Source organism: Chrysemys picta, chromosome 2, assembly GCF_011386835.1.
Source record: "Chrysemys picta bellii isolate R12L10 chromosome 2, ASM1138683v2, whole genome shotgun sequence".
Taxonomy (NCBI): domain Eukaryota; kingdom Metazoa; phylum Chordata; order Testudines; family Emydidae; genus Chrysemys; species Chrysemys picta.
Window position 1 is genome coordinate 198,433,597 of NC_088792.1, and position 25,330 is coordinate 198,458,926.

The 25,330-nt window shown below is 41.4% G+C and overlaps 2 protein-coding genes across 11 annotated transcripts in view; one reads left to right on the top strand and one right to left on the bottom strand.

Moving 5' to 3' along the window:
• Nucleotides 1–25,330, top strand: part of CDH19 (cadherin 19) — a 168,125-nt gene that overhangs the window by 91,131 nt on the left and 51,664 nt on the right. For 9 of the 10 annotated variants that reach the window (XM_065585194.1, XM_065585195.1, XM_065585199.1 and 6 more), the window contains one exon: nt 12,440–12,666. In XM_065585194.1, the coding sequence (XP_065441266.1) occupies nt 12,469–12,666 (198 nt within the window). In that variant the 5' untranslated portion in view covers nt 12,440–12,468. Of the gene's footprint in view, nt 1–1,245; nt 1,291–12,439; nt 12,667–25,330 lie in introns of all 10 variants that reach the window. The other variant, XM_065585196.1, reaches the window with a different exon arrangement.
• Nucleotides 19,059–21,197, bottom strand: LOC135981677 (uncharacterized). The gene is made up of 2 exons (XM_065585204.1): nt 20,607–21,197; nt 19,059–19,612 (listed from the first exon to the last, which is right to left on the bottom strand). The coding sequence occupies exons 1-2, from the start codon at nt 21,181–21,183 to the stop codon at nt 19,137–19,139; spliced, it is 1,053 nt and encodes a 350-aa protein (XP_065441276.1). The 5' UTR covers nt 21,184–21,197; the 3' UTR covers nt 19,059–19,136.

Here is a 25,330-nt window from a genome sequence, read left to right on the forward strand (position 1 = left end):
GCTCGGGTCTACCTCGACCAGGTCCTGCGTGAGGGCATGCCCCGCCCACCCTCCACCCCTGGTCCTCCGGACCTTTTTATCTGGCCCCTGCCCCGTGGACCCAACCGGCTCCCCCGCCCCTTCTCCGTGAGCCGGCTGCACGACTTGCAACCGGTTCATTTCCTGACCGCGCCAAGGAAACATCTATACACGCTCGTGCTCCACACTCTTCACTTCCTCACCCTCGTGTCCTGCCCCGAAGTGGCAGGACCTCCTGCCACCTGTCGAGGGTGAGAAGCCCTGGTGGGCCAGCCTCTATTCCACCCTGGTCCCGAGGCCCGCCAGGGATATCAGCTGGCGGCTCCTTCATGGGGCCGTGAGCACGGGCGTGTACTTGGCGCGGTTTACCCCTGTCCCAGACACCTGTCCTTTCTGCAGCGTGAGGGAGACCCTGGCTCACGTTTACTTAGAGTGTGCCAGGTTGCAGCCCCTACACTGGCTCCTCACCTACATTATGTTGCATTTTTGGTTGCACTCTTCCCCTCACCTTCTCATTTATGCACTCCCTATCCATGGCCCCACAAAGTCACAGGACCTCCTGGTCAACTTCTTCTTGGCCTTGGCTAAACAGGCCATCTATAAAACCAGGGAGAGGAGGTTGGCTGATGGAGGTTCCTGTGACTGTAGGGCCTGTTTTTCCGATCCTCTGACCGTTCACATATCCGGGCAGAGTTCCTCTGGGCGGCGTCCACTGGCTCCCTTGACACCTTTGAGGAGCAGTGGGCACTGTCCGGGGTTTTCTGCTTGGTGTCCCCGTCAGGTTCCCTTCTTTTAACCCTTTGACTGCACTCCTGTTCCTGTTGTTACATTAGTTGTCCCCCATAATTATCTGAGTTTCAGGCCCTGTGGATCCTCTCCTTAGGCTGGGGGTGGGGGACCCTCTAGTAGTGGGGGGGCTTACGCCCGCCCACTTCCTGAAGCCCAATAGGTACAGACAGAATCAAGTCTAAAATGGCTGTTCCCCTAGTTACTTCCTCCACTTTCTGAAACAAAAAGGTGTCCCCAGTATATTCCAAGAACTTATTGGAAATTTTGTGTTTTGCCCTATTACTTTTCCAACATATGTCTGGCTAGTTAAAGTCCTCCATGATTACCAGGTCTTGATTTTTTGATATTTTTTATTTGTTCTAGAAATGACTCATCCACCTCGTCTTCCGGATTCCATGACATAAACCCTATTGTTTTACCCCTTTTATCTGTACACAGATACTCAACAATTCTGCTTCTCATCTCCTCAGGACCTGAGAACAAGTTTGTATATTCTTGATGTAAAATGCACCACTACCTCTCTTCCTGAACAAGCTATACCCCTCTACACTAATGTTCCAGTCATGAGAGTTATCCCAAGTTTCTGTGACGCCAATTAAGTCATAGTTTATTTTATGTACTAATACTTTCAGTTCTTCCTGTCTATTCCCCGTACTACTTGCATTTATATAATAGGCATCTTAAGGTGTTCAACAGATTCTGCCACTGATTTCCCTCTTGTTGCTCCTATTATCCTACCGGCATTTTCCAAAATCTCACCCTCTGTTATGGTTGCTTTTTATGTTTACCTGAGGGCTTTTGTTACATGACTATGGAATGAAATATTACTCACTTATATGTTGTTGTTGTTTCCCATTGTTAACTCCATCAGAGTTATTCCTGATTTACACCAATGTAAGTGAGAGAAAAATCATCCCATCATGATTCATCAAATAAGGCAGAAAAGACAGACCTAGCTGAGGATACTAAAGCTTCAGACATCTTTGAGCCTATCTCATTGATTTCAATGTGAGCAAGATTCAGGCATTTATGATGTTAGTTTTTTACATGAGAAGACAAATTTGAATGAAGATAAAAAGGAACCAAACCCTTAAAAAGCATAGTGGAATGTCTCAGGAAGTGCTTTCCTGAAAATCATCTGACAAACAGATTCAAGTGTGTTAGGTCACAGAATGTGACCCTTCACATAGTTATGCTGACAAGTGGTGTTACAGTACTAAGTCATATCCTGAAGGGTTGACAGTGTTCCTGCAGGATTTGTCCAGTGAGTCAAATATTTTGTAATTAGATTTGCCATTTCTCAACAATAGAAATTGGGTACTGAAGGGAGTGATTTTTGATGTTGCCACTGTGTTTGGTTTTTTTTTAATCATCAAAACATGTATGTTAAGGACATGGTGTCAGGTCTTTTTTTAAATACACAATGCACAAACTATCTTCAAAAATATCTAGTTAACAGAATACTTAGAAGAAGCTACAATTCAAATATAACATTTTCTTACTTTAGTTTGTAGATTGTACTTCAATCATTAACATAATTGAATCTTTAGAGTCCAAGCATGTTTGCTAAATTGATTTCTTGATTTGAGATCTCTAAATAAAATTGCTGTATTTACTGAATGACTGTAAAAGTGAATGTAGTTTGTCATAATATTCAATTTGCAGGTAAAGATTTCAATTTTTCTTCAGCTTGGTAGCATCCAGCTGCAATTTGATTTAAATAGGATTTGGTTTTATACTAGTGTAATCTGTGAAGGAGAGCAGGAGATAATTATTTATTAGTCAGTGTTAGAGATAAACACTATTTTTAATCAGAAGTTTAATCAGATGCATTAAACTTCTTACCCATATTTTAATATCTGCTGGCAAATGCTAAGTAATCCAAGGGGATTTGGGATTGAGCTCTTCTACAGGTATATCATATACTCTGTGCATAATCTCCTTTGTGTAACTGCAATGATGTATTGCTCCGATCATGGTGATAGCTTGGAACAACCTTTTAGTTTTCAGGTTTAAACTCCTTAAAACAAGTATTTGAAATCATTGGAGCAACAGTTCTTTAATTACAGTATGAAAATAATCCTGATAATGAGCCAAAAATAGTATTATTTCTTTTTTTATTAAAATCAGACAGTGTATATTAAACAATAATATATATATATAAAACCCCCAAGCAACTTCATTCAAATTAGATTATTTAAATTGCTTATTTCAGTCTGAGGGCCCAAGCTCTCCTCTGCTGCTGCAAGCAGACAGTATGACACTGGCATTGCTTGGGCTAGGAAATGCAGAAGGAGGGGCAGCCTCCAAAGCACTTCCCTAGAACCTGTGTAAGCTCCTCCCTAGTTGTTCCATGCAGAGCCCTACTGGGAATTTCAGTAGACTCCATCACACTCGTTCAATTATCCTTTGTTCATTTCTTCTGATCTCTATTCATTTTTTTAAAATAGTCTCTGTTGGTTTCAGTTGAAAGACCAATAGTTCTAGGAACTAACAGGGAAGAATTACAGAAATGTTGGGCCCTATTTGGCCTGACCCAAATATAAGCCTGCTTTCAGCCTCACCCCCCTGCAACTCTCTCTATATCTACTCTATATGCAACCAGGATGCATAGGAACTACTGCTAGAGTAGAAGAACCATTATTGCCATAGAACCCACTGTCTGTGGGGGAAGGAGAGCACCCTCACAGAGCCCTTGGATTTGGGGATGTCCTCTCAATGTCCCTCTCCCACATACAGAGCCCTCTACTCATGTGGCGGGTGTAGTATGAATGACATGTCTGTCCCATCACTCTCTGTTTGGATGGGGAAGGCAGTCTTCATAGAGCTCTCTGTTCAGGTGGAGGCTGAAAAGAATGGCAGTGGTGGGCTACTGGATCCTGTTCTCCTGTAAGTTGACAGAAAAGCTATAATCGTGGCATTTGCCATTGAGGCAAGCTGGGGAGGAGGAAAGACTGTGGCTCAAACTGTGAGTGACAGGCCAATCTGTAGAGAAGTCCTACCCTTCCAGAACACCCAGGATCTGCATCCTCACTTGCCCTCCCCAGAGCCACAGCAATGGCAGTAGAGGCAGTGGCCTTGGCTCGGTGGAAGACAAGCATCAGAGATAGGCTAATGCTCCCATACTTTAGGTGTGAAGCTGATACTGCTTCTGTGCCTAACAACTCTGAGCCTAGGACTTAATCCAGTCTCAGGAACATATAGCCCCAGGAACCAGAAGACCAACAGACCAGTTGCTCTGTACCAAAAAATATGTTAGCCAAAATTTGGAATTTGTGTTGGAGGGGAGGGGCACAAGGGGCCAGCTACTTTATGCAGCATATTACCATATAGACCAACAACATCGCAAATGACTGAAGCCTGAGAATAAATGTTTCTAAAGTATTTAAATGAATTAAGGGCTTAACTCTTTGAAAGTCAATGGGACTTAGGAACCTAACTGCTTAAGTCAACGTTGAAAACAGGGCATAAGTACTTCTGAAAATTTCTCTCCCGGCCCCCACCCCCCACGCTCTTCCGAGCTCTGTGGAATCTCCCTCCTGCAGGAGATACCAGGGAATGAGGGAGAGATACTGGGCAGTATTTTGGAGGGAAGGAGACTCTGGATGTGTAGTCCTTGCCTGAGGAGGATCTTAGGGACTTGAGCATTTATTGAGTTAAATTGAAGTGTTAACACACCTGGCTATGTGATAGAAATGACAACAAGAGGAATAAAATGTAAATGGTTGCACTAAAAGGCAATTGTATTTGATAGTGATTTGCTCCTGACAATATTAGTCTCCCTGAGTCCTGATTCTAGTCCCAAGAAGTGTCCTATGCCTTTCTTTATGTTTTGAAAAAGCAATGGCCAAGCAAGATTTTGAGGAGGAAGTGTCCGCTCTTACAACACCACACCATATTGTCTTTTAGTAGTTTTCCAAATTTGCTTTTCATTCTCAACACTTCCACGTGTAGGATTCAGTAGGAAATGCAGCCTGACAACAAAGATGCTGATTCTTCTATCATATCTAACATTTAAATCAGGTCCTTTAGCTTTTGCTATTGTGACCAATTCCTTGTGTATTTTTAATGATCTGTTCAGGGAGGAGTAGGTAAGAAGTAATTATCAATAGGCTGCAAACATACATTTTGGGACTGGTTAGAAGGGACTAGTAACCCCTTTTCAGGGTTATGTAGTGCCTAGCCTCTTTCTCCCACTCCTCCCCCTAATCATGCACTGTGATCCTGTCCCCCATTGCTGCTATGCGTGTTCTTGCAGCGGAGTGAAAGAGATGGAAGTCCTGGGCTCCAGCACACTGTAGTTGTTTGCACTATCCTAAGCTGTAGGGCAGTGATTGAATTCTAGGCCTCAGAAATGGTCTACATTTTGTTATCACGTAAGCAGATGCAAATCCAGACAGCTGGAATCAAAGGAGCTACTTCAGATTTGTGCCTATTTAAATAAAGGTTGATTTGGACCCAGATAAATTAGTTATAGACCTACATAAATATTATACATATGCCAGGCCAATGTATATTTTGACATTTGAAATAAAACACATGTTGCACCTAACTAAGATCTCAGAAATTAGATTTATTGGTAGGAAATAAAACATGACAGTAGTTAATGATAACTGGAGGTATACAGAGATTGTGACACAGTCGTCAGACAATCATTCAGATATGGCAGTGTGCATAGGAAACAAATTACATGAATACAAACATCAACATTTGTCATTCTCAGGTTGACAAAAGGCTTATCCATACTGGTATACCTCTCCGTAGAGGTGGCAGGATTCATTCTCTTGAGGAAGAGATGCATAAAAGTTATCCATACAATAGTTTATTTTTTTTAAAAAGAGAATGTCAAAGTGGAAAACAGGAGAAATGGTATAAATCTAGTAATATTATGCAAACATTTCATAAGCTAAATGAGATAGGCCTCTTCAGCTTTGTTACAGAAAAAAAAACAGGGGAAGATACCTTACATCTTTCAAAAACAATGTTCCTCTCTGACAACTCACAAGTCAGCCTGATAGCACCCTTTGAATGATGCCCGAATCCACCCATGACAGACATTGTATCACCCTATATTATCCCGGATGATATCAAGCTCTGCAAGGACACAGCACCTGAGTAGAGTAGAAGAAACTGTGTCCTCATTGAAGCAAAAGTTGCATTTAGGGAGGGTTAAGTAAACTCCATCTGGCTACACCTAGTTTTTACTCAGCCATTTCAACTGGTCATAACACAGCAAAGGGCGAACTAAGTGCATGCAGATAAATTAGAGAATACAATGAGACACAACAATATGCCATACAAAATGGCACATTTACCTACTCATTCCGTAGGTCTGCTTATCATAGGGCAGCCCTGGTTGAAACATATCTCCAATAGCTCTTGCCAGCTCCAGAGGGCAGAGTTAAGGTTGTGGGGCAGGCTGGCGTGTAACTTGATTCTGTATTTCCTGGTTTTCAGAGGTTTAAATATATTGATATTCTGGCAGGTACAAGGCATGGCTGGTCAACCTTAACTCTGTGTTAACAAAGTTTTTGGCAGTGAATATTACAATTCACTTGCTCAAACCACCTTACAACTATTAACTAATTAATCCACGGAACACTCTTGGAAGGTAGATATTAGAGCTGTTTGGGAAGTTTAGTCAAAAATTAAATTTCAGTAAAAAAAGTTGTAAACTTCTGCAAAATTTCTAATGCATCCCCCCCCTTTTTGGGGGGGGAGGGGTAGCTATAATAAGCATATTAATCACTGACGTGAATTACATAAGGCCAAAAAGAAAGTTCAGTGGAGCCAAGATTAGAATTAAGGAATTCCTTATTACCAATGTCATACTCATTCCACTAGATCTAGTGTATTCCTTTTTCTAGTGTAGTATGCACAGTATTATTAAAAGAACTAAAGAGTAAAAAAGTTACATCAGACTATCCTTCACATAGGTTCCAAAAATATAAAGCTATAATTAAAAAGCAGCGAATAATAATAAAGAGGTTCTATCACACCAAGCCTGCAGTAATTGGTCTCTATTTACCATCTCGGTGGAATTCAACAACAGAAGTAGTAAGAATGGGATTATTCATAGACTCCAAGTAACACGCCTGCTCTGTGATGATTCTGCATTTACAATTACATTTAGACCTGTCCGTTAGACAATTTTTAATCCATTTAATGTGTGCTGTGTTCATTTTATCTCTTTCTAGTTTTTCATCAAAATATTATGTGGTACCAAGTCAAACACCTTAAAGAAGTCTAAAAATATTACATCAACATTTCTACCTTTATCAACCAAACTTGTAATCTCATAAAAAAAGTATCAAGTTAGTTTGAAAGATCTATTTTCCATAAACCCTTGTTGATTTGTGTTAGTTGCATTACCCTCTTAGTTCTTGATTAATCAAGTCCCATATCAGCTGCTCAATTATCTTGCAGGAATCAATGTTAGACTGACTTGCCTTTAATTACCTGCGACATCACATTTACCCTTTTTAAAAATTGTCATAACATTAGCTTTCTTCCAGTCTTCTGGAACTTCCCCCGTGTTGCAAGACATACTGAAAATCAACATTCATGGTCCATTTCCTAAACTAGCTCTTTTAAAACTCTTAGATGCAAGTCATCTGGACTTACTGATTTAAAAGTGTCTAACTTGAGTATCTTCTGTTTAATATTCTTCAGCAATACCAGTGGAATGGAAAGAGTGTTATCATCATATAATGAGACTATATCATCCATTGAAAATACAGTACACAACTATTTAACACTTTTGCCTTTTCTGAATTATTATTGACAACTCTACCAACTCCGTTTAGTAATGAACCTCTATCTATCTATCTATCTATCTATCTGTCTGTGCTGGCCATGGATTGCCACTTGTGTCACTTTGCTTCACTTATCAATTTTCTATTATTCCTAACTTATGATTTACATTCATTTTCATCAACTTCTCCTTTCTCCCATCTGTGTTGAGAGAGAGAGAGAGAGAGAGAGAGAGAGAGAGAGAGAGAGAGAGAGAATGCACTGTCTTCATTTTTTCCACTAAACCGGGTCAGTTTTTAACCAGTATGACCTTTTATGGGATTGTGGCTTTTTGGCCATCTAGTAGGGTGTCCACCACTTGGCACACAGGAAGAGAATTAATAATTTCACACCTATTATTGCACAAATGTGTTTTTTTCCTTCAAAAAACAAGTTACAAAGAAAAACAACAAACCATACACATTAATTATATAGTTTGATCTATATATGAGTCCTCCATTGGGAATTACAGAAATAATGAAGATAACATTTCAAATAAATTCCATCCTTACTGGTTGAATCCTAAGTAGCTGGTGGTATACAGTAGCACATTTGCAGAGGTAATCTTTTTTCAAAGAAACATATAACAGCTTATATTTTAATATAGTAAAATTATCACTAGCTTATTATATAAAATAGTGTTTCCCAAACTTGTGACGCCGCTTGATTAGGGAGCCCCCCTGGGGGACCGGGCTGGTTTGTTTACCTGCCGCGTCCACAGGTTTGGCCGATCGCGGCTCCCAGTGGCTGCGGTTCGCTGCTCCAGGCCAATGGGAGCTGCTGGAAGCGGTGGCCAGCACATCCCTCAGCCCGTGCCACTTCCAGCAGCTCCCATTGGCCTGGAGCAGCGAACAGCAGCCAATAGGAGCTGCGATCGGCCGGACCTGTGGATGTGGCAGATAAACAAACTGGCCCAGCCTGCCAGGGGCTTTCCCTAAACAAGCAGCGTCCCAAGTTTGGGAAACACGGCCTTAGTAAATAGATCCAGAGGTCCTTTCCCTTCTCTGTGTTTTACTGAAACAGTCTTTTGTTTCTATTTATAGACAGAACAAACCCCTGTCTTGTTGTAAAAATTCCTTTTTTTTTTAACTTTAAGTGGTTTTGATTGTTTGCAGTTCCCTCTGATGGTTTTCCATTGAAAGTTTTAGTATTGTGCAAGGCGAAACAAATGAGCCTTGCAATGCATCACCAGGTAACCATAGTGGGTAACAACTCCCTTCTGCCTGAATGGGTCATCACTGAGACACTTTATGCCCTGGTTACTGTTTTTTACTCCAAGTCCTTTCAATATAAATACTTAAATAATACCCATATATGTATTTCACAATTGTTAGGAATCGTGACAAGTTACGAGATTTCTATATATACATTACATTGGGGTTCCCAAACTGTGGTAGGTGTACCCTTGAGGGTATGCAAGACATCTCTGGGGGCACGTGGGATAAATTGTGTAATGGTGAATTCTATGTATTAATTTCTTTCTTTATTGAATTTTCATAATTTTCATAAGCTTTATAACACTTTGGGCATTTGTTATATAAAATACAGTACATTATTTACTTCAAGATATACCAATGAGAACAGTTACACAGAGACGCTGACATACAGAGCCCTCACCTCCAATCACTGTACAGCGTGGGTTTAGTTGCCCAGCAACTGTTCAGTGTAACTGAGCTCAGAACTTAGGGTTTTCTTTTTGGTTGTATGTGTTGCACTATAACTATATCTGTACGTAACAGTGAAATATGGACAGTTGGCTAAAGACAGTTAGTGTTAAGAACACACAAAGTATCAGTCATGAGAAGGGTAAGGGTATGCAGGCAGCTGCTAGCTCTGGAAGGGTGCATGCAATAAGAATAGTTAGGGAACCTCTGCATTACTCTATATAATACATAACCTGTAAGACGTGTTTAGGGTAGTGAAAGTTTGGTGTAGTGAGTTTGTCAGATCTGACATGAGAGTTGTTTCCAAAGAAGGGGGACCCTTTGCTAAGGAGTCTCTGTGTCACAAACCCCAGGAATATGACTACTGTGCAATATGTTGTCCGTGGGGCAAATTTCTTCCTAATCCATAGCAAGTTAATCATCATGGGCCCCTACAATTTTTTAGCCTGTCTAGTATTATTGCAGTTGATATTCCTATTATTCTTGTCAATGTAACAGTGCAATCCAACCCAAGTACGGGGCAACATGTAGCTGTATTGTCTGAAGAGTAGGGCAGAGACCAGACTATTAAGTTGAGATGCACAATCTGGTCCCTGTTTCTCTCTTGCTCCATGTGCCTCCATGTGCCAGCCCTTTTGCTTATCCACCCAACCCCTTCCCAAATACAACCCCCACTTGACAATAAATTGGCTTCTGTTTCTTTTTTTTCCTCAAAAAAGAGGATCACTTGTGAGTTTAAAAACTACAACCACTCACCCTCAAAAATCTCACAATATTTTTTTTTCATTTCCTTAGTTTGTTTTTTGAAACTGGACTAATATTTTTTACATATTTAGTGAACAGTATGCAACACCTGAAACCAAGAACAATTTTTATTCCCCTTAAATTGGAGGTTTTCAATGGAAGTAACTGCAGCATACTGTAGATATGATACTATGCCATGAGTATCATAGCCATCATCACAAATAAGAAATACAGGAGAAATGTATTAATTATATTCTTTCAATTGTCTGTCATTGATGGCTAGCTGTTGAGTGCATTCTTAATGGGTGAGCAATAGGAGAGCAACATAGTCTTATTCTGTATAGTTATTAAGTTGATGTGTATACATACAGTGTTTGTCAGATGAGTTTACTAACAAGCTTCTGTTTCCTTCTGCTTGAAATACTAGTTTATAACATGCTTGAAGGAGTCTATTAAACTGGATGGGTAAGGTGGGTAGCATCAGAATAGATGGTTGAAACACAAGCTAATGTGTAGCCAGAAGCAGGCTAAGCCAGAAGTAGCCTAAGCCCAAGCTGAACACCTGTCAGTTGATTTACGTCATGATTGAAATAATTTTCTTTAGGAATTATCTGAAAAGGCCACTTGGTTTTGATTTTGTTCAGCGTGTTTTCCCTTTGCTATGAAATACAATACAATGAACTGTATATGTCAGATTCCAATGGCTTCTTTGAGAGATATTGTAAGTCACACATCACTAAGGGTGAAATTCACCCTCTGTGAAGAAGAACAGCCCAAGGCCTATGCACGATTTAATTCCTCTGTAGCTTTATTTTCAGAGCTAAAGTGTACCTTTCTCTGGCCTTCTCACATGTCATGAAATTAATCCTTAGTGAGTGTTAAGGAATATAAGGGGGAGATTTTCAAATGTACAGAGTGGGTAGGCATCCAACTCCCACTGAAAGTTGATGGCAATGGAACCCCTAACTTCAATTCCTTCCTTTCAAAATCTCCCCTATGATACTACAGCTTTAATATGGAAGAAACAGAAGAATCTGTACAAATTTAAAAGCTGAAACATACAACTCTTGATACCCTCCTATTAGCACTTTTTCTTTTCTTCTTGTCCCTCAGCATGTAAATTTCTTCAACTTAAATTCCTTTACACCCACCTAAAAATGAGTATATGACACTTTGCATTATAAGTGAGAGACGTTACAGTTTCTCTCCAAGTAATGCAGCCTTGTGAGAGTCCATTCCTCCAGGGCAAGTATGTGCCAGGCCAAGTGTCTTTAGTTTGTGTTGGTATTCATTACTATTGTTATTAATATCATCATGGTGAAGGGTAGGTGAATAGATGTTGTGCCTGGGTAGGTAAGGATACATGACAGTTCATGGTTAAAATTTGGATGTATAGCCAGATTTGTCTGCAGTGCTGGCAACCTCCCTTATATTCTAAGAGCGGACTGACATGGAGTCAACTCATAAAACAATGTTTTCTCATACCTAGATAACCCCATCATCCCCAGAGACTGGATTTCCGAGTAAGGTTTTAACACGTGTGTGTGTGGCCAAGTATTACAGAATCCTTTATTTCACCTCATAAAGGATGGCCATTCTCAGTCAAGCATTGCACTTTATTTCAAACTGACTGTTCTGTTAATTCTGTCAATGCAGGAACCACTCACAACAAATGATAATAGCATACATCTTGTGCAAAGACTTGGCTTACCTAAAGAATAATTTGTGTGATCAGTTAAACTGACTGGTAGAACGCAAGGGCTTCTAGGCTGTATTTTCCTTTTGTCTGTTTAATTGAAAACATGAAATGTCAGAGGAGATAGAATCAGATGAGACAGTTAATTTCTATTGATCAGGAAAGAAGAGATGTGCACATTTTAGCTGCTTCTTCTTACCACGCTAGCTCCTTCGGCATTTTCAGCAGGGTGATTTTGTTGTGATAGGAGGGAGGGAATGAGGAGGTTAAAAACAATTGTATGCACTCCTCCATTTTAGCTGTCAGTCATTAGGATCACGGAGGCTACTTATTCACCCTTCAGGCAGTTCTGTGACTGCAGCTCAAAATGAGCCTTGTCTAAGCAGAAATGTACAATTATACCAATCAAATGATTGCCGGTCTACACAATACTATTATCCAGCTTAATTTGGAGGATGAATTAATTGAAGGATGATTTTCTATTTTGTATAGAAGGTCCCTCTGAAGGGATTTCATAAACAGAAAATTGAATGCTTGACTTTTATACCTTTGAATCCCTAATAAAATACTTCTCTTTTTTAATTAGAAGTTGACTTTGTTCTGGTTCTTCTCTTTTAGGAATAGGAGGGATTTTTAATAGTAAAAATGATCTGTTAGATTAACATAGAATCAATATTTGTAAGGGGCTGGGGAAGTGCTACTTTGTAAAAGCTTTTCTTTTTTTTCCCTTCCACAGATGAATATTGATTGAAAGGAGGTTTCAGTATGAATTGTTATACTTGGCTATCTCTTCTGCTAACACTTGGTCAGCTATGGCCTTGCCTTCCAAGTATGCAGAACCATAACATCCAAAAAATGAACCAACCTTTTGCAACACTTCAGAGAGTGAAACGTGGCTGGGTATGGAGCCAGTTTTTTGTGCTGGAAGAACAGATTTTAACAGAGCCTTTGTCTGTTGGCCAGGTACGTTCTGTGGGAGATACAGTAACATAAAGTGCAATGCTTTGACTTAACAAGTTGACTAACAACTGTTTGCATCACATAAATCTGGCCATGGACAGAGCAATCACCTCCAGAGATTTGGAAGTCTGTGCTCAGAAGCAGGAGGGAAAGTGCACTGGCAAAAAGGTTTGTCAGATCTCTGCACATTTGCCCTTATTATGGACCTAATCTTACAAACAGGAAGATCATTGGAGGATCGGAGCCCTACATATGCCAGGTTTTTACCAGTGCTACAATATAAGTCCTTCACCTTCCTCAACACCAAATTCATTATGCAATTAAAAGTAAAATCACACACAGTAGATGTTGACATGAGACTTTAAATTTCCCTTTTATCTTCTGAATGAAAGCTAAGGACTCATTTATCAACATCTGGCAATTTGCTTATGCTATTTTTGGCACTGTATGGAAGCAGCCATACTGAGTGCAATGCAGTTTACAAACAGTATTTAGCATGATTTTCTATTACACTAAGTAGCAGGTGATTTACCCCTCATTAATTTTTAATGAAGCAGATTAATACTAAATCCTTTTACCACTGAGAAGCTATAGGAACCTGCATGGTTCATTAGATTAATGTAGCTTTAGCACAATGAGCAATTATTTTTCAACCTCTTTTAAAATTGTGCATTAAGATAATTTTCTTAATAAGATCTCCCTCTCTGCTTATTTATTTTTATTTATTATTTTTAATAATAATAATAATTATTATTATTATTAATTTATTTGTCTTTTTTTAAAAAACAGAAATAATTGTAATCTCTAGATCTGGTGTCCTTTTCTGTAAGGCACTTTCTAGATGAATGAACTGAAATAAGTTTAACTACTAATTAACTAGCACTAAAATTTAATTGGGCCCAAAGGGTGAAGTGCTCAAAATTCATTAATTACTTTTTCACAGCTCTTTCAAAGTAACTACTGTGGAAGTATGATGTCTCACTTCTAAAGAAGCAAGTGTAGATACCGCATATGCTTTTGTGGCTAGGAATTTAGTTTCATGCCAAAAAAATGCTATGATTTCCCTGACCCTTAATTTAATTCTTATATTCTTTCCTTTTTGTTTTTCACAATGCTACAGGTAAATTGATATGGAATTTTAATTGAGGATTATGATTAACTTATTGCTGTTTAAATCAACCACATTTACTTGTGATTTTCCACCAAGAAGCATATGCTCTGTTGTCAGTAGGGAAGTGACAATCTAAGATCAGCCAGTGACTTCTTAGTAAATAAGGCCCTGCAGGGAACTGCATCAACAAGAGTCCAAAAACAGACTGTCTCTGTTATTAACTGTCACTTATTCCAGCTCACAACTTCCCTGCACACTCTGATTGTACAATCAGAGCTTATGTTTCTGTAATTTCAATTTTGAATCGGTCCCTCCTAGATTTCCAAATGTAAATGAATCTGATGAATCTCTTTGCAGTGATCACATTTGTGAAAAGATATGTGTCGATCAACATCACATTTGGAACTATTTTGGGGATGTTCTATGGCTGTTTTATGCAGAGGTCAGACTAGATGATCACAATGGTTCCTTCTGGCCTTGGAATCTATGTATCTCTAACCCCTGATATATTCTTAAACCAAGTACATAAAATCTTTTGGGCCTAATTCTCATTTGTAATACAGGACCATTTACTTTGCTGTTATGCCCCTCTGACTTAATATAATTTACATGTACTCTAAAGTCCTTTTACATCACCAGGGTAGTGCAAAGAGATCTTAGTGTAAATAAGAATTAGGTCCTTTTATGTATCTGCAATAAATGTTCAATATAAGAAGTCTCCTATTTTTATGTAATACGGTCATCTCACCTAACACAATCTTTTGGTTACAAGGATGGTAGTACAATATTGGTTAAGGTTGAGACCAGCTGACTGTTTTACAGATGATTTTTCTAAATGGTATAAAATCCACCCGCTTACGTGGTTTGTCTTGAAAATCAATGTATCCCATGGGCATCTGGGGGTAAGATTAGTGGTAGAGCTGGTTGGAACATTTTCATTGAAATTTAATTTCACGAAAGCTGAAGAATTTCATAGCGATATTCTGATTTTGATTAAGTATTGTTGGGAATGCGAGAGAAGAGAGAGAAAGAGTCTCTCACACTCTATAGCTTGGTGGTTACGGTACTAGCCTGGGATGTAAGAAATCTAGGTCCAAGTCTCTATAAGGCTCAGACTGATCTGGGATGAAGGATTCTGCTCAGAAACAGGCAGAACAGGCACTTAAAACTGAGTCTCCCATATCTCAAACCATTATCAACAAGATCTGGTTGTGGTCCAAAACCAGACATTTTGAACCAATTACATTTCATAAAAATATTTTTAAAGTTTTGGATTTGTTCCAAGGTGGAATGAAAACAAATTGTTAAACCTCAAAAGGTGCCACAAAACACAATTTTCATCCTGTGATCATGTCAAGTTAATGGTCTAAATGTGAGGTTATGCAAGCAAGATACAGCCCCCGCTAAAATAATCATGTGACATCAAAATGTTTTGGTTCTTATAACACATTTTTTGCACAAACCTGGAGCTCAAACTATTATGCTGATCTTCTTCACACTGACATCACCTACCCAGGACTGATCTCAGCTAGTGTCTGGCACCTGCTGTCCTTGTGGGGAAGCAATATTTAAAAAGTCATTCCAGGTAAAGGTTGGGTGTACACTGTGGCTAGAGCCAAGGTTATGCTCCAGAGTTATTTGTACATGTGCAACAGTGCTGTTATTCTGTTGCAAGTTAGTGTTTGTAGGTAACCTGATATCAGAGTAAGTGTGTGGATCAAAGTGACCTGCTGTAGTCACTGAACCTGAGCAACTACCTTGAAACCTATTCCATATGCAAGGCCAGTTAGACCAGCAGAACTGCAGGGTCACAATGTGTGGATGAGATGGTGGTGTTCAGAGAAGAGATTTGCGTTTATTAAGAACTGGGGAACCTTTGGGAAAAGAGGATCCTATGCAGGAAGGATGGGCTCCACCTAAACCAAAATGGAACCAGAGTCCTTGAATGTAAATTATAAAAGGTCATAATAGAGTTTTTAAATTAATGGCTGGAGTAAAGCCAATAGGTACACACAAGCACACATTTTGGACAGAGACATCCGTTAGGGGTTGGCTTATTAGGGGGATACTCTATATTGAAGTAAAGAGAAAGGACAGAAGCTGATAAAGTACAGGAAGGAACCTGAAGAGAAACAGTCAAATGAAAAAGAGACCCACTCAGTTATATCACATGAAGGCAGACCACTAGATATTGACATTTTTTTTAAGTGCTTATATGCAAATAGTGGAAGTCTTAATACCAAAATGGGATAAACTTGACTGCCTGGTATTAAATGAATATATTGATATAAAAGGCATAATAGAAACTTAGTAGAACAATTGTAATCAATGGGTCACAGTAATTCTAGGGTTCAAAATATATAGGAATGACAGAGTAGAGTCGTGCTGGTGGGGGAGTGGCACTAAATGTGAAAGGAAGCATTGAGTTAAAAGTTGTAAAACCTTAAATGACTCAATCGCTATGGATGGAAATCACATGCTTGTGTAATGAGAGTATAGCACTAGGAATATACCTACCATCTGACCAGGATGGTTATGGTGATTGTGAAATTCTCAGGTTGATTAGAGAAGTTATAAAAGCAGAAAACCCAGTAATAATGGGGGATTTCAACTATTCCCATATTGATTGTGTATATGTCATCACAGAACAGTAGAAGAAGTTTTGGATCAAACTGATAAATTAACAGTAATACGTCACCAGAAACAGATGGTATTCATAAAAGAGTTGTGAGAGAACTTAAATATAAAATTGCAGAACTACTAACTGTGGTATGTAACATATTACTCAAATTAACCTCATTAGGTCATGGGATAAGAGGGAAGGTCCTCTCATGGATCAGTAACTGGTTAACAGATGGGGGGAAAGAGTAAGAATGAAGAGTCAGGTTTCAAAGTAGCAGTCATGTTAGTCTGTATCCTCAAAAAGAACAGGAGTACTTGTGGCACCTTAGGCCTTGTCTACACTACGAGAGTAGTTCGATTTTACTTGCATCGAATTTTTGGAATCGATATTGCGAGTTGGAACGTGTGTGTCCACACTAAGGACAGTAATTCGACTTTGTGAGTCCACACTAACGGTGAAAGCGTCGACATTCGAAGCGGTGCACTGTGGTCAGCTATCCCACAGTTCCCGCAGTCCCCTCTGCCCATTGGAATTCTGGGTGTAGCCGCAAAAGCCTTCTGGGTAACAAAATGTGTCCAGGGTGCTTTTGGGTAAGTGTCGTCATCCGTCCATCAGTCCCGCCCTCCCTCCCTGAAAGCGCCGGCGGGAAATCAGTTCGCGCACTTTTCCAGTCATTGACAGCGCGGACGCCACAGCACTGCGAGCATGGAGCACGCTGCGACCATCGCTGCAGTTGTGGCCGCTCTCAACGCCTCGCAGCTTATCATACAGGTTTCCCTGAGGCAGATGCAGAAAAGTCAGGCGAGGAGGCTACGGCACCGCGGTGATGGCCTGAAGTCTGAGAGTAGCACAGACCTCTCAGAAAGCATGGGACCCAGCGCCGAGGACATCACGGTGGCAATGGGTCATGTTGATGCCGTGGAATGGCGATTCTGGGCACGGGAAACAAGCACTGAGTGGTGGGACCGCATAGTGCTGCAGGTCTGGGATGAATCCCAGTGGCTGCGAAACTTTCGCATGCGGAAGGGAACTTTCCTGGAACTTTGTGAGTTGCTGTCCCCTGCCCTGAAGCGCAATGACACCTGGTTGCGAGCTGCACTGACTGTCCAGAAGTGAGTGGCCATAACCCTCTGGAAGCTTGCAACGCCAGACAGCTACCAGTCAGTCTCGAACCAGTTTGGGGTGGGCAAATCTACCGTGGGGGTTGTTGTGATGCAAGTAGCGAAGGCAATCGTTGATGTACTGCTGCCAAAGGTAGTGACCCTGGGAAACGTGGAGGCGATCATAGATGGCTTCGCAGCGATGGGATTCCCAAACTGCGGTGGGGCCATAGATGGAACTCACATCCCTATCCTGGCCCCGGACCACCAGGCCACCCAGTACATTAACCGAAAGGGCTACTTTTCCATGGTGCTGCAAGCACTGGTGGACCACAGGGGACGTTTTACCAACATCTACGTCGGATGGCCGGGCAAGGTTCATGACGCTCGTGTTTTCAGGAACTCTGGTATGTTTAGACGGCTGCAGCAAGGTATTTACTTCCCAGACCACAAAATAACTGTTGGGGATGTGGAGATGCCTATAGTCATCCTCGGGGACCCAGCCTACCCGCTAATGCCCTGGCTCATGAAGCCCTATACTGGCGCCCTGGACACTGAAAAAGAACTCTTCAACTACCGGCTGAGCAAGTGCAGAATGGTGGTGGAGTGTGCTTTTGGCCGTCTCAAGGGGAGATGGAGAAGCTTACTGACTCGCTGTGATCTCAGCGAAACCAATATCCCCATTGTTATAGCAGCTTGCTGTGTGCTCCACAATCTCTGTGAGAGCAAGGGGGAGACCTTTATGGCGGGGTGGGAGGTTGAGGAAAATAGCCTGGCTGCTGATTACGCACAGCCAGACAGCCGGGCGATGAGAAGAGACCAGCGGGAAGCGCTGTGCATCCGGGAGGCTTTGAAAGCTAAGTTCCTGAGTGAGCAGGGTAACCTGTGACTTTCAAGTTTGTGTACAGAGAAGCTGAACCTGCCCCCATTTCTTTACCCAGTTAATGTTGACTATCCTATCCAGTTACATACCCCCTTCACCTCCCTTCCAACACACGTTTCGAAATAAAAATAGTTCTACTTTGTTAATGCACACCGTTTTCTTTAATACTGTTTTCGCGGGAATTTTTTAAAACTGGGACGCAGACTGTGGTGCGGAGCGGGTGTAGTGTAGTGACGCGAATGAAGCTTCTAAACTCAAGGATTGACAGGCTCCGCTGCGGTGGGATGGTTGTTTCAACGGAGCCTGTCACCCCTCCTGATCGGGACTGTGTGTATGGGGGGGGCTATGTGACTTTGTGGCAGGGGGAGGACGGTTACAGATCCCCTGCTGCGTGGCTCTGTGATCCTGCATAAGGACCGCCGCTTAAGATCTGTAACTGCCCTCCCCCGCCACAAAGTCACAGAGCAACCCACCCCCCACCACATAACATGAAAACCACCTCCCAGACTAACCAGGGTAACTAGTCACTGCATCACTGCACTATGTATGTGCCCTGCTGCTGTACCTGCCCCCGCCTATGTACCCTGCCAAAGGTGACTGTCCTGTCCAATTAACAACCCCCTTTCCCCTCCTCCTCCAAAAGAACATGATTGAAACAGTAGTTAACAGAAACGTATTTTTTATTATCAACTACACATGGAACTGGGAGGTGAAACTTGGACGGGGGCTTGTGTCAGGCGGGAAGGAAATAACTTTTCAAATTTTGGGGAATGAGAGCCTTCTGCTACTAGAGCTCTCTGCAGGGGTGGAGTGAGAGTTAGCACGGACTCTGCAGCCTCTCCTTCTTTGCACTTTGGGTGAGGTGGGTATGGGACTTGGTGGCGGGGGAGGGCGGTTAGAGATAGACTGCAGCGGGGCTCTGTCCTCCTGCCTCCGTTCCTGCAGAACATCCACAAGGCTCCGGAGCGTGTCTGTTTGCTCCCTCAGTAGTCCAAGCAGCGTTTGAGTCACCTGCTGGTCTTCCTGCCGCCACCTCTCCTCCCGATCCATGTTTGCTTGGTGCATTTGGGTCAAGTTCTCCCACCACTGGGTCTGCTGTGCTGCCTGGGCTCGGGAACAGGCCATAAGCTCCGAGAACATGTCCTCCCGTGTCCTCTTCTTCCTACGCCTAATCTGCGCTAGCCTCTGGGAGTGTGATGCCAGGCTAGGTTGTGAGACAGTCGCAGATGGGGCTGTGGAAATGGGAAAAAGGGAGTGAATTCCTCAGAAAGATAAATGTAGTTGTGAACAAAGAACATAGTCTTTCTCTGTGAACAAGACCATGCACAGCACCTATCACATGCGCACTCAGCACAAGGTCGAATTCTCGGCCTTCGCATTCAGTGCCTGGGGTCTTGCACAGCACATTTGAGAAGCGGGGCAGCACAACAGAATTTCTGTTGCAGGCAGACATGGTAAGCCGTAGACTTGTGGCAGTTTAAAACTTTTATATTACCACTGGCCTCATTTCACATTTAAAGCAATGTCAGTCCCTGCTGCCAGCAATCCGGCAAGCGGGAACTCTGCCCCTGTCCCACCCCTTCGCGGCTGTCCCCGGGAACGATCCCTTTCGGCTGCCCCTCTCCCGCCTCCACCGCATGGCTGCAAACCAGCGGTTACAGTTCTGTAAAGGAACGGGCAAGCAGTCCCAACACTAACATTCCCCTACCTAATTCAAAGCAGGTCACCATGGGCGACATCACCCTGATGAGGATCTCTGAGAGCGAGAGAGAGAGAATGCTCCGGGAAAGCCTCCAAAGACCAGGGCCGTATGCCGCCCTGCTGTGCAGAGCAATGATTCCCGAGTACTTGATAGTCTCGTGGCACGGCAACGTGTCGTACTTCGGAGGACCCAATAAGGCCGCTCTCCCCAGGAACCTCATGCAACGGCTTTCAAATTACCTCCAGGAGAGCTTCATCGAGATGTCCCAGGAGGATTACTGCTCTATCCCCGGACATATAGACCGCATTTTACTGTAGCTGCAGTAGCAGGGACTAAACAGTAGAGCGGCTTGGGCAGGACAATCACGGAAAACCGGACATTGCTAGATTTTTTTTCAAAACTTGCACTGCCCATGACTGAACCGTTAAGCGCCTAGGGCAAAGTAATCATGAACAACCCATTCTTTTAATTGTTAATATTCCTGTTCTGTTAAAAATAAATGTTTAGATGTTTACAACACTTACTGGCTGATCCTTCCCCAGATTCTGTGTCCGGGGTAACGGCTGGGGACGCTTCGTAGGGGATCTCTGTAAGGGTGATGAAGAGATCCTGGCTGTCGGGGAAATCAGCGTTGTGAGCGCTGCCGACTGCCTCGCCCTCCTCATCTCCTTCCTCATCTTCCCCGTCCCCTAACATGTCCGAGGAACCGGCCGTGGACACTATCCCATCCTCAGAGTCCACGGTCAGTGGTGGGGTAGTGGTGGCGGCCGCACCGAGGATGGAATGCAGTGCCTCGTAGAAACGGGATGTCTGGGGATGGGATCCGGAGCGTCCGTTTGCCTCTTTGGTCTTCTGGTAGCCTTGTCTCAGCTCCTTGATTTTCACGCGGCACTGCGTTGCATCCCGGCTGTATCCTCTCTCTGACATGTCTTTAGAGATCTTCTCATAGATCTTTGCATTCCGTTTTTTGGAGCGCAGCTCAGAAAGCACGGACTCATCGCCCCACACAGCGATGAGATCCAAGACTTCCCGATCAGTCCATGCTGGGGCCCTCTTTCTATTCACAGACTGCACGGCCATCACTGCTGGAGAGCTCTGCATCGTTGCCAGTGCTGCTGTGATCACCACGATGTCCAGAGAGGAAATGAGATTCAAACTGGCCAGACAGAAAAAGGAATTCAAATTCAAATTTTCCCGGGGCTTTTCCTGTGTGGCTGGTCAGAGCATCCGAGCTCGTACTGCTGTCCAGAGCGTCAACAGAGTGGTGCACTGTGGGATAGCTCCCGGAGCTATTAGCCTCGATTTCCATCCACACCTAGCCTAATTCGACATGGCCATGTCGAATTTAGCGCTACTCCCCTCATCGGGGAGGAGTACAGAAGTCGAATTAAAGAGACCTCTATGTCGAACTAAATAGCATCGCAGTGTGGACGGGTGCAGGGTTAATTCGATGTAACGGCGCTAACTTCGACATAAACGCCTAGTGTAGACCAGGCCTTAGAGACTAACACATTTATTTGAGCATAAGCTTTCGTGGGCTACAGCACACTTCATCGGTTGTATAGAATGGAACATATAGTAAGGAGATATATATACACATACAGAGAACATGAAAAGGTGGGAGTTGCCCTACCAACTCTAAGAAGCTAATTAATTAAGATGAGCAATTATCAGCAGGAGAAAAGAAAACTGTTGTAGTGATAATGACAAATGTGAGGATATTTAACATGGGGAAATAGATTCAATGTGAGTAATGGCTCAGACATTCCCAGTCTCTATTCAAGCCTAAATTGAAGGTATCTAGTTTGCATATTAATTCAAGTTCATCAGTTTCTCATTGGAGTCTGTTTTTGAAGCTTTTCTGTTGCAAGATTGCCACCTTTAAGTCTGTTACTGAGTAACCAGAGAGGTGGAAGTGTTCTCCTGCTTTGTTTTGTTATGATTCAGTTAAGAGTCAGTTTTCACAGTGGAGGGAGGTAAATAGCAGGGTCCCCTAAGGATCTGTACTGGGATCAGTGCCCTTCAACATATTCATAAATGACCTGGAAAAAGGGGTAAACAGTGAGGTAGCAAAGTTAGCAGACAATACAAAATTACTCATGATAGTAAAGTCCAAAGCTGACCAAGAAGAGTTACAAAGAGAACTCATAAAACTGCGTGACTGGGCAACAAAATGGCAGATGAAATTTAATGTTGATAAATGCAAAGTAGTGCACACTGGAAAACATAATCCCAACTATACATATAAAATGATGTGGTCTAAATGATCTGTTACCACACAAGAAAGAAATCTTGGAGTCATTGTGAATAGTTCTCTTAAAACATCTGTTCAATGTGTAATAGCATTCAAAAAAAGCTAGCAAAATGTTAGGAACCATTAGGAAAGGGATAGATAATAGGACATAAAATACCATAACACCATTATATAATTCCACGGTACCCCCACACCCTTGAATATTGCATGCAGTTTTGGTCACCTCATCTCAAAAAAGATAATTAGAATTGGAAAAAGTACAGAGAAAGGCAACAAAACGTATTAGGTGTTTGGAACAGCATATGAGGACAGATAAAAAAGAATATGACAGAGATTTATAAAGTCATGAATGGTTTGGGGGAAGTGTTATTTACCCCTTCACATAACACAAGAACCAGGGGTCAATGAAATTAATAGGCAGCAGCTTTAAAACAAACATAAGGAAGTACTTCTTCACACAATGCACAGCCACCCTGTGGAACTTGTTCTTAGGGGCTGTAGTGAAGGCTAAAAGTATGACTGAGTTAAAAAAAGAATGAGAAGTTCATGGAAGTTAGATCCATCAATGATGCAAGCCCTTGATCTTGATCTCCCTGAACCTCTGACTGCCAGAATCTGGGAGTGGATGACAGGGGATGGATCAATTGATAATTATCCTGTTCTGTTCAGTCCTGCTGAAGCATCTGGCACTGGTAACTGTCAGAAGACAGGATACGGGGCTAGATGGACCACTAATGTGGCTCATTATGGTCATTCTTATATACTGTGAGGTTGAATCTTACACTTGGCAGCTTTCTGAGAATGTGTATTGTCTGCATATCTGTAACCTGCAGGGCTCCTTCTGGACCTGAGAGCAAAGTCTCCAAATTTAACAACTAATTTTCTAAATATTCTGAAATCCACATGCACACTCAGATTTTACTTTAGAAGTATTGTCAAGGAAAGTACCATTATGTAAACAGAAAGAAAATGAAAGACTCTAGTAAGCAGCAGTATTAGGGTAATGTAATCATGGCGTATGCTCCTCAGTCATTTTGTGAACAAGGGAACTGAGTGTGATCAAAGGAAAGTAAATAGCTGTGACTTTCATCAACGTCAGCATGATAAAAGAGGTTGTTGAGAATCAGGAAATGTATTTATAATCATGTGAAAATGCAGGAAAAATTGGAATTTGCATTTTTAGAGAAAATGTTTAATTTTTATATGCTGTGAAAAAATTAAAAAAAGATACAATAGAATCCCATTTATCTGAGCCTCCATTATCCATTTTTCCATATTAACTGGACTTGGGCTGACAGCGGGAGCCCTGTTGCCCAGGTCTGAAGCTCTCCAGATTATCTGTATTTTTGATTATCTGATCTGGCCCCAGTCCCACTTAGATCAGATAAACAGGGTTCCCTGGTATCAGTAAAATGTTGTGTTAAACTGATACCAGTATATATTGTGGGTAGGAAAACTAAAGTTCAGTGTTTCATTTTAATCACGGAAAAAAATGGGTTTTTATGTTTTTTTTTATTGGAAATATATATATATATTTTAATAATGGAAAACTAGGATCCCTGTTCATAATAGAGATCCATATTCTAAGGACTGGAATAAGCTTGACAGTGACAGGTCACTGCCATCAGTTAAAACAGTAATTTGTGTTTATAATAAAAATAAACATGAAAACTAAATTTCAACCTTCTACAAGAATTCATCCAACGTACACAAACCTAAGTTTCATGCCTATCAATTTCACTCTTCAACATGATGTGGTTTTTGTAAAGAAGGGGTCCAAAGCAAATATCAAATAGAAAAAAAAATCACAGCCTTTTTAAAAACAATTGTAGCAAATCTCAAATTATATTCTCCCTCCCTATAGAAAAAACAAGCAGTGTGAAAATGATAATCAACACTCAAAAATGCTATTCTAACCAAAAAGACAGACTTTTAGTAGATCTTCTTCTTCCCTATTAAAATAGAAATCCTTGTGCCACTCTACCCATTCATAATATTTGTTGTGCCACATTAGAGCCAACATTAAAGTTGTTAGTGTAAATTGTGGTCATTTGATCAAGGGCTTTCTCAGATATAGCCCCCACAATAAGTTGTTGATTTTAGTTTCAAATTGAAGTCAAACCCACATGCATACCGAGATTATCTTGAAAATTGGTATTCCACAACAGGTGGACTTTGGGAGAGGAGGAAGGAAAACACACATTTTGATGAATGGGTCAGTTCACATCTCTCAGAGCTGTTGTGTCAGGCTGTATTCATCTCCAGGGGGTGTTCTGATTCAACTAAGAACCACAGAGGGTTTTGCATTGCTCCTGAAGAGAAGTATAGAGTTTAAGACTTCCCTCCTTTTCTCCTTGCTGACTACAGCTGGTAGATGTGCTCCTCACAGCTAGAGCTAGGTAAAAAAAATTGGACACATCTTTTTTTTTTTTTTTTTTTGCTAAAAAATGCAGATTTGGTTTGATGAAACATTTCATGAATTCATGTTGAATTTGCATAATTGCTGTGGCTGAAAAAAAAAGAAAAATCTGAAAAAGTTAAAATGATTTTTCAATTCAAAAAGGCTTTTCATTTTGAATTTTACTTGGATTTTATTTTTTAAAGATAAAAAATGTAAAAATGTTTAATTTTGGATCAAAGAAAATGTTTAGTTTGACCTTAAACATTTTTTTTAATCTGTTTTGCTGAAAATTTAAAAAAGAATGTAGGTTGGCCCAAAAAAAACCTTTTTTTTTTTTTTTTAAGGTCAGCCACTGAACTGACAAATTGGTTATTTGCACATATCTACTCACAGCCCTTCAGTTACCGTCTTCCTTCCTCCCCATGGTCCTTCAGCTCTATTGGAGCCATAGAGAGGCAAGGAGAAAGGCCAATCTGATAGCTGAGTTGCAGTGAACTGTTCTCAGAAAATGTCCATGTACACCCCACAGGTGCACCTCAGTCATACCCTTCTCATTTCCACTGCTTCCCCCCGAAACAAGGGAAATTCACAAA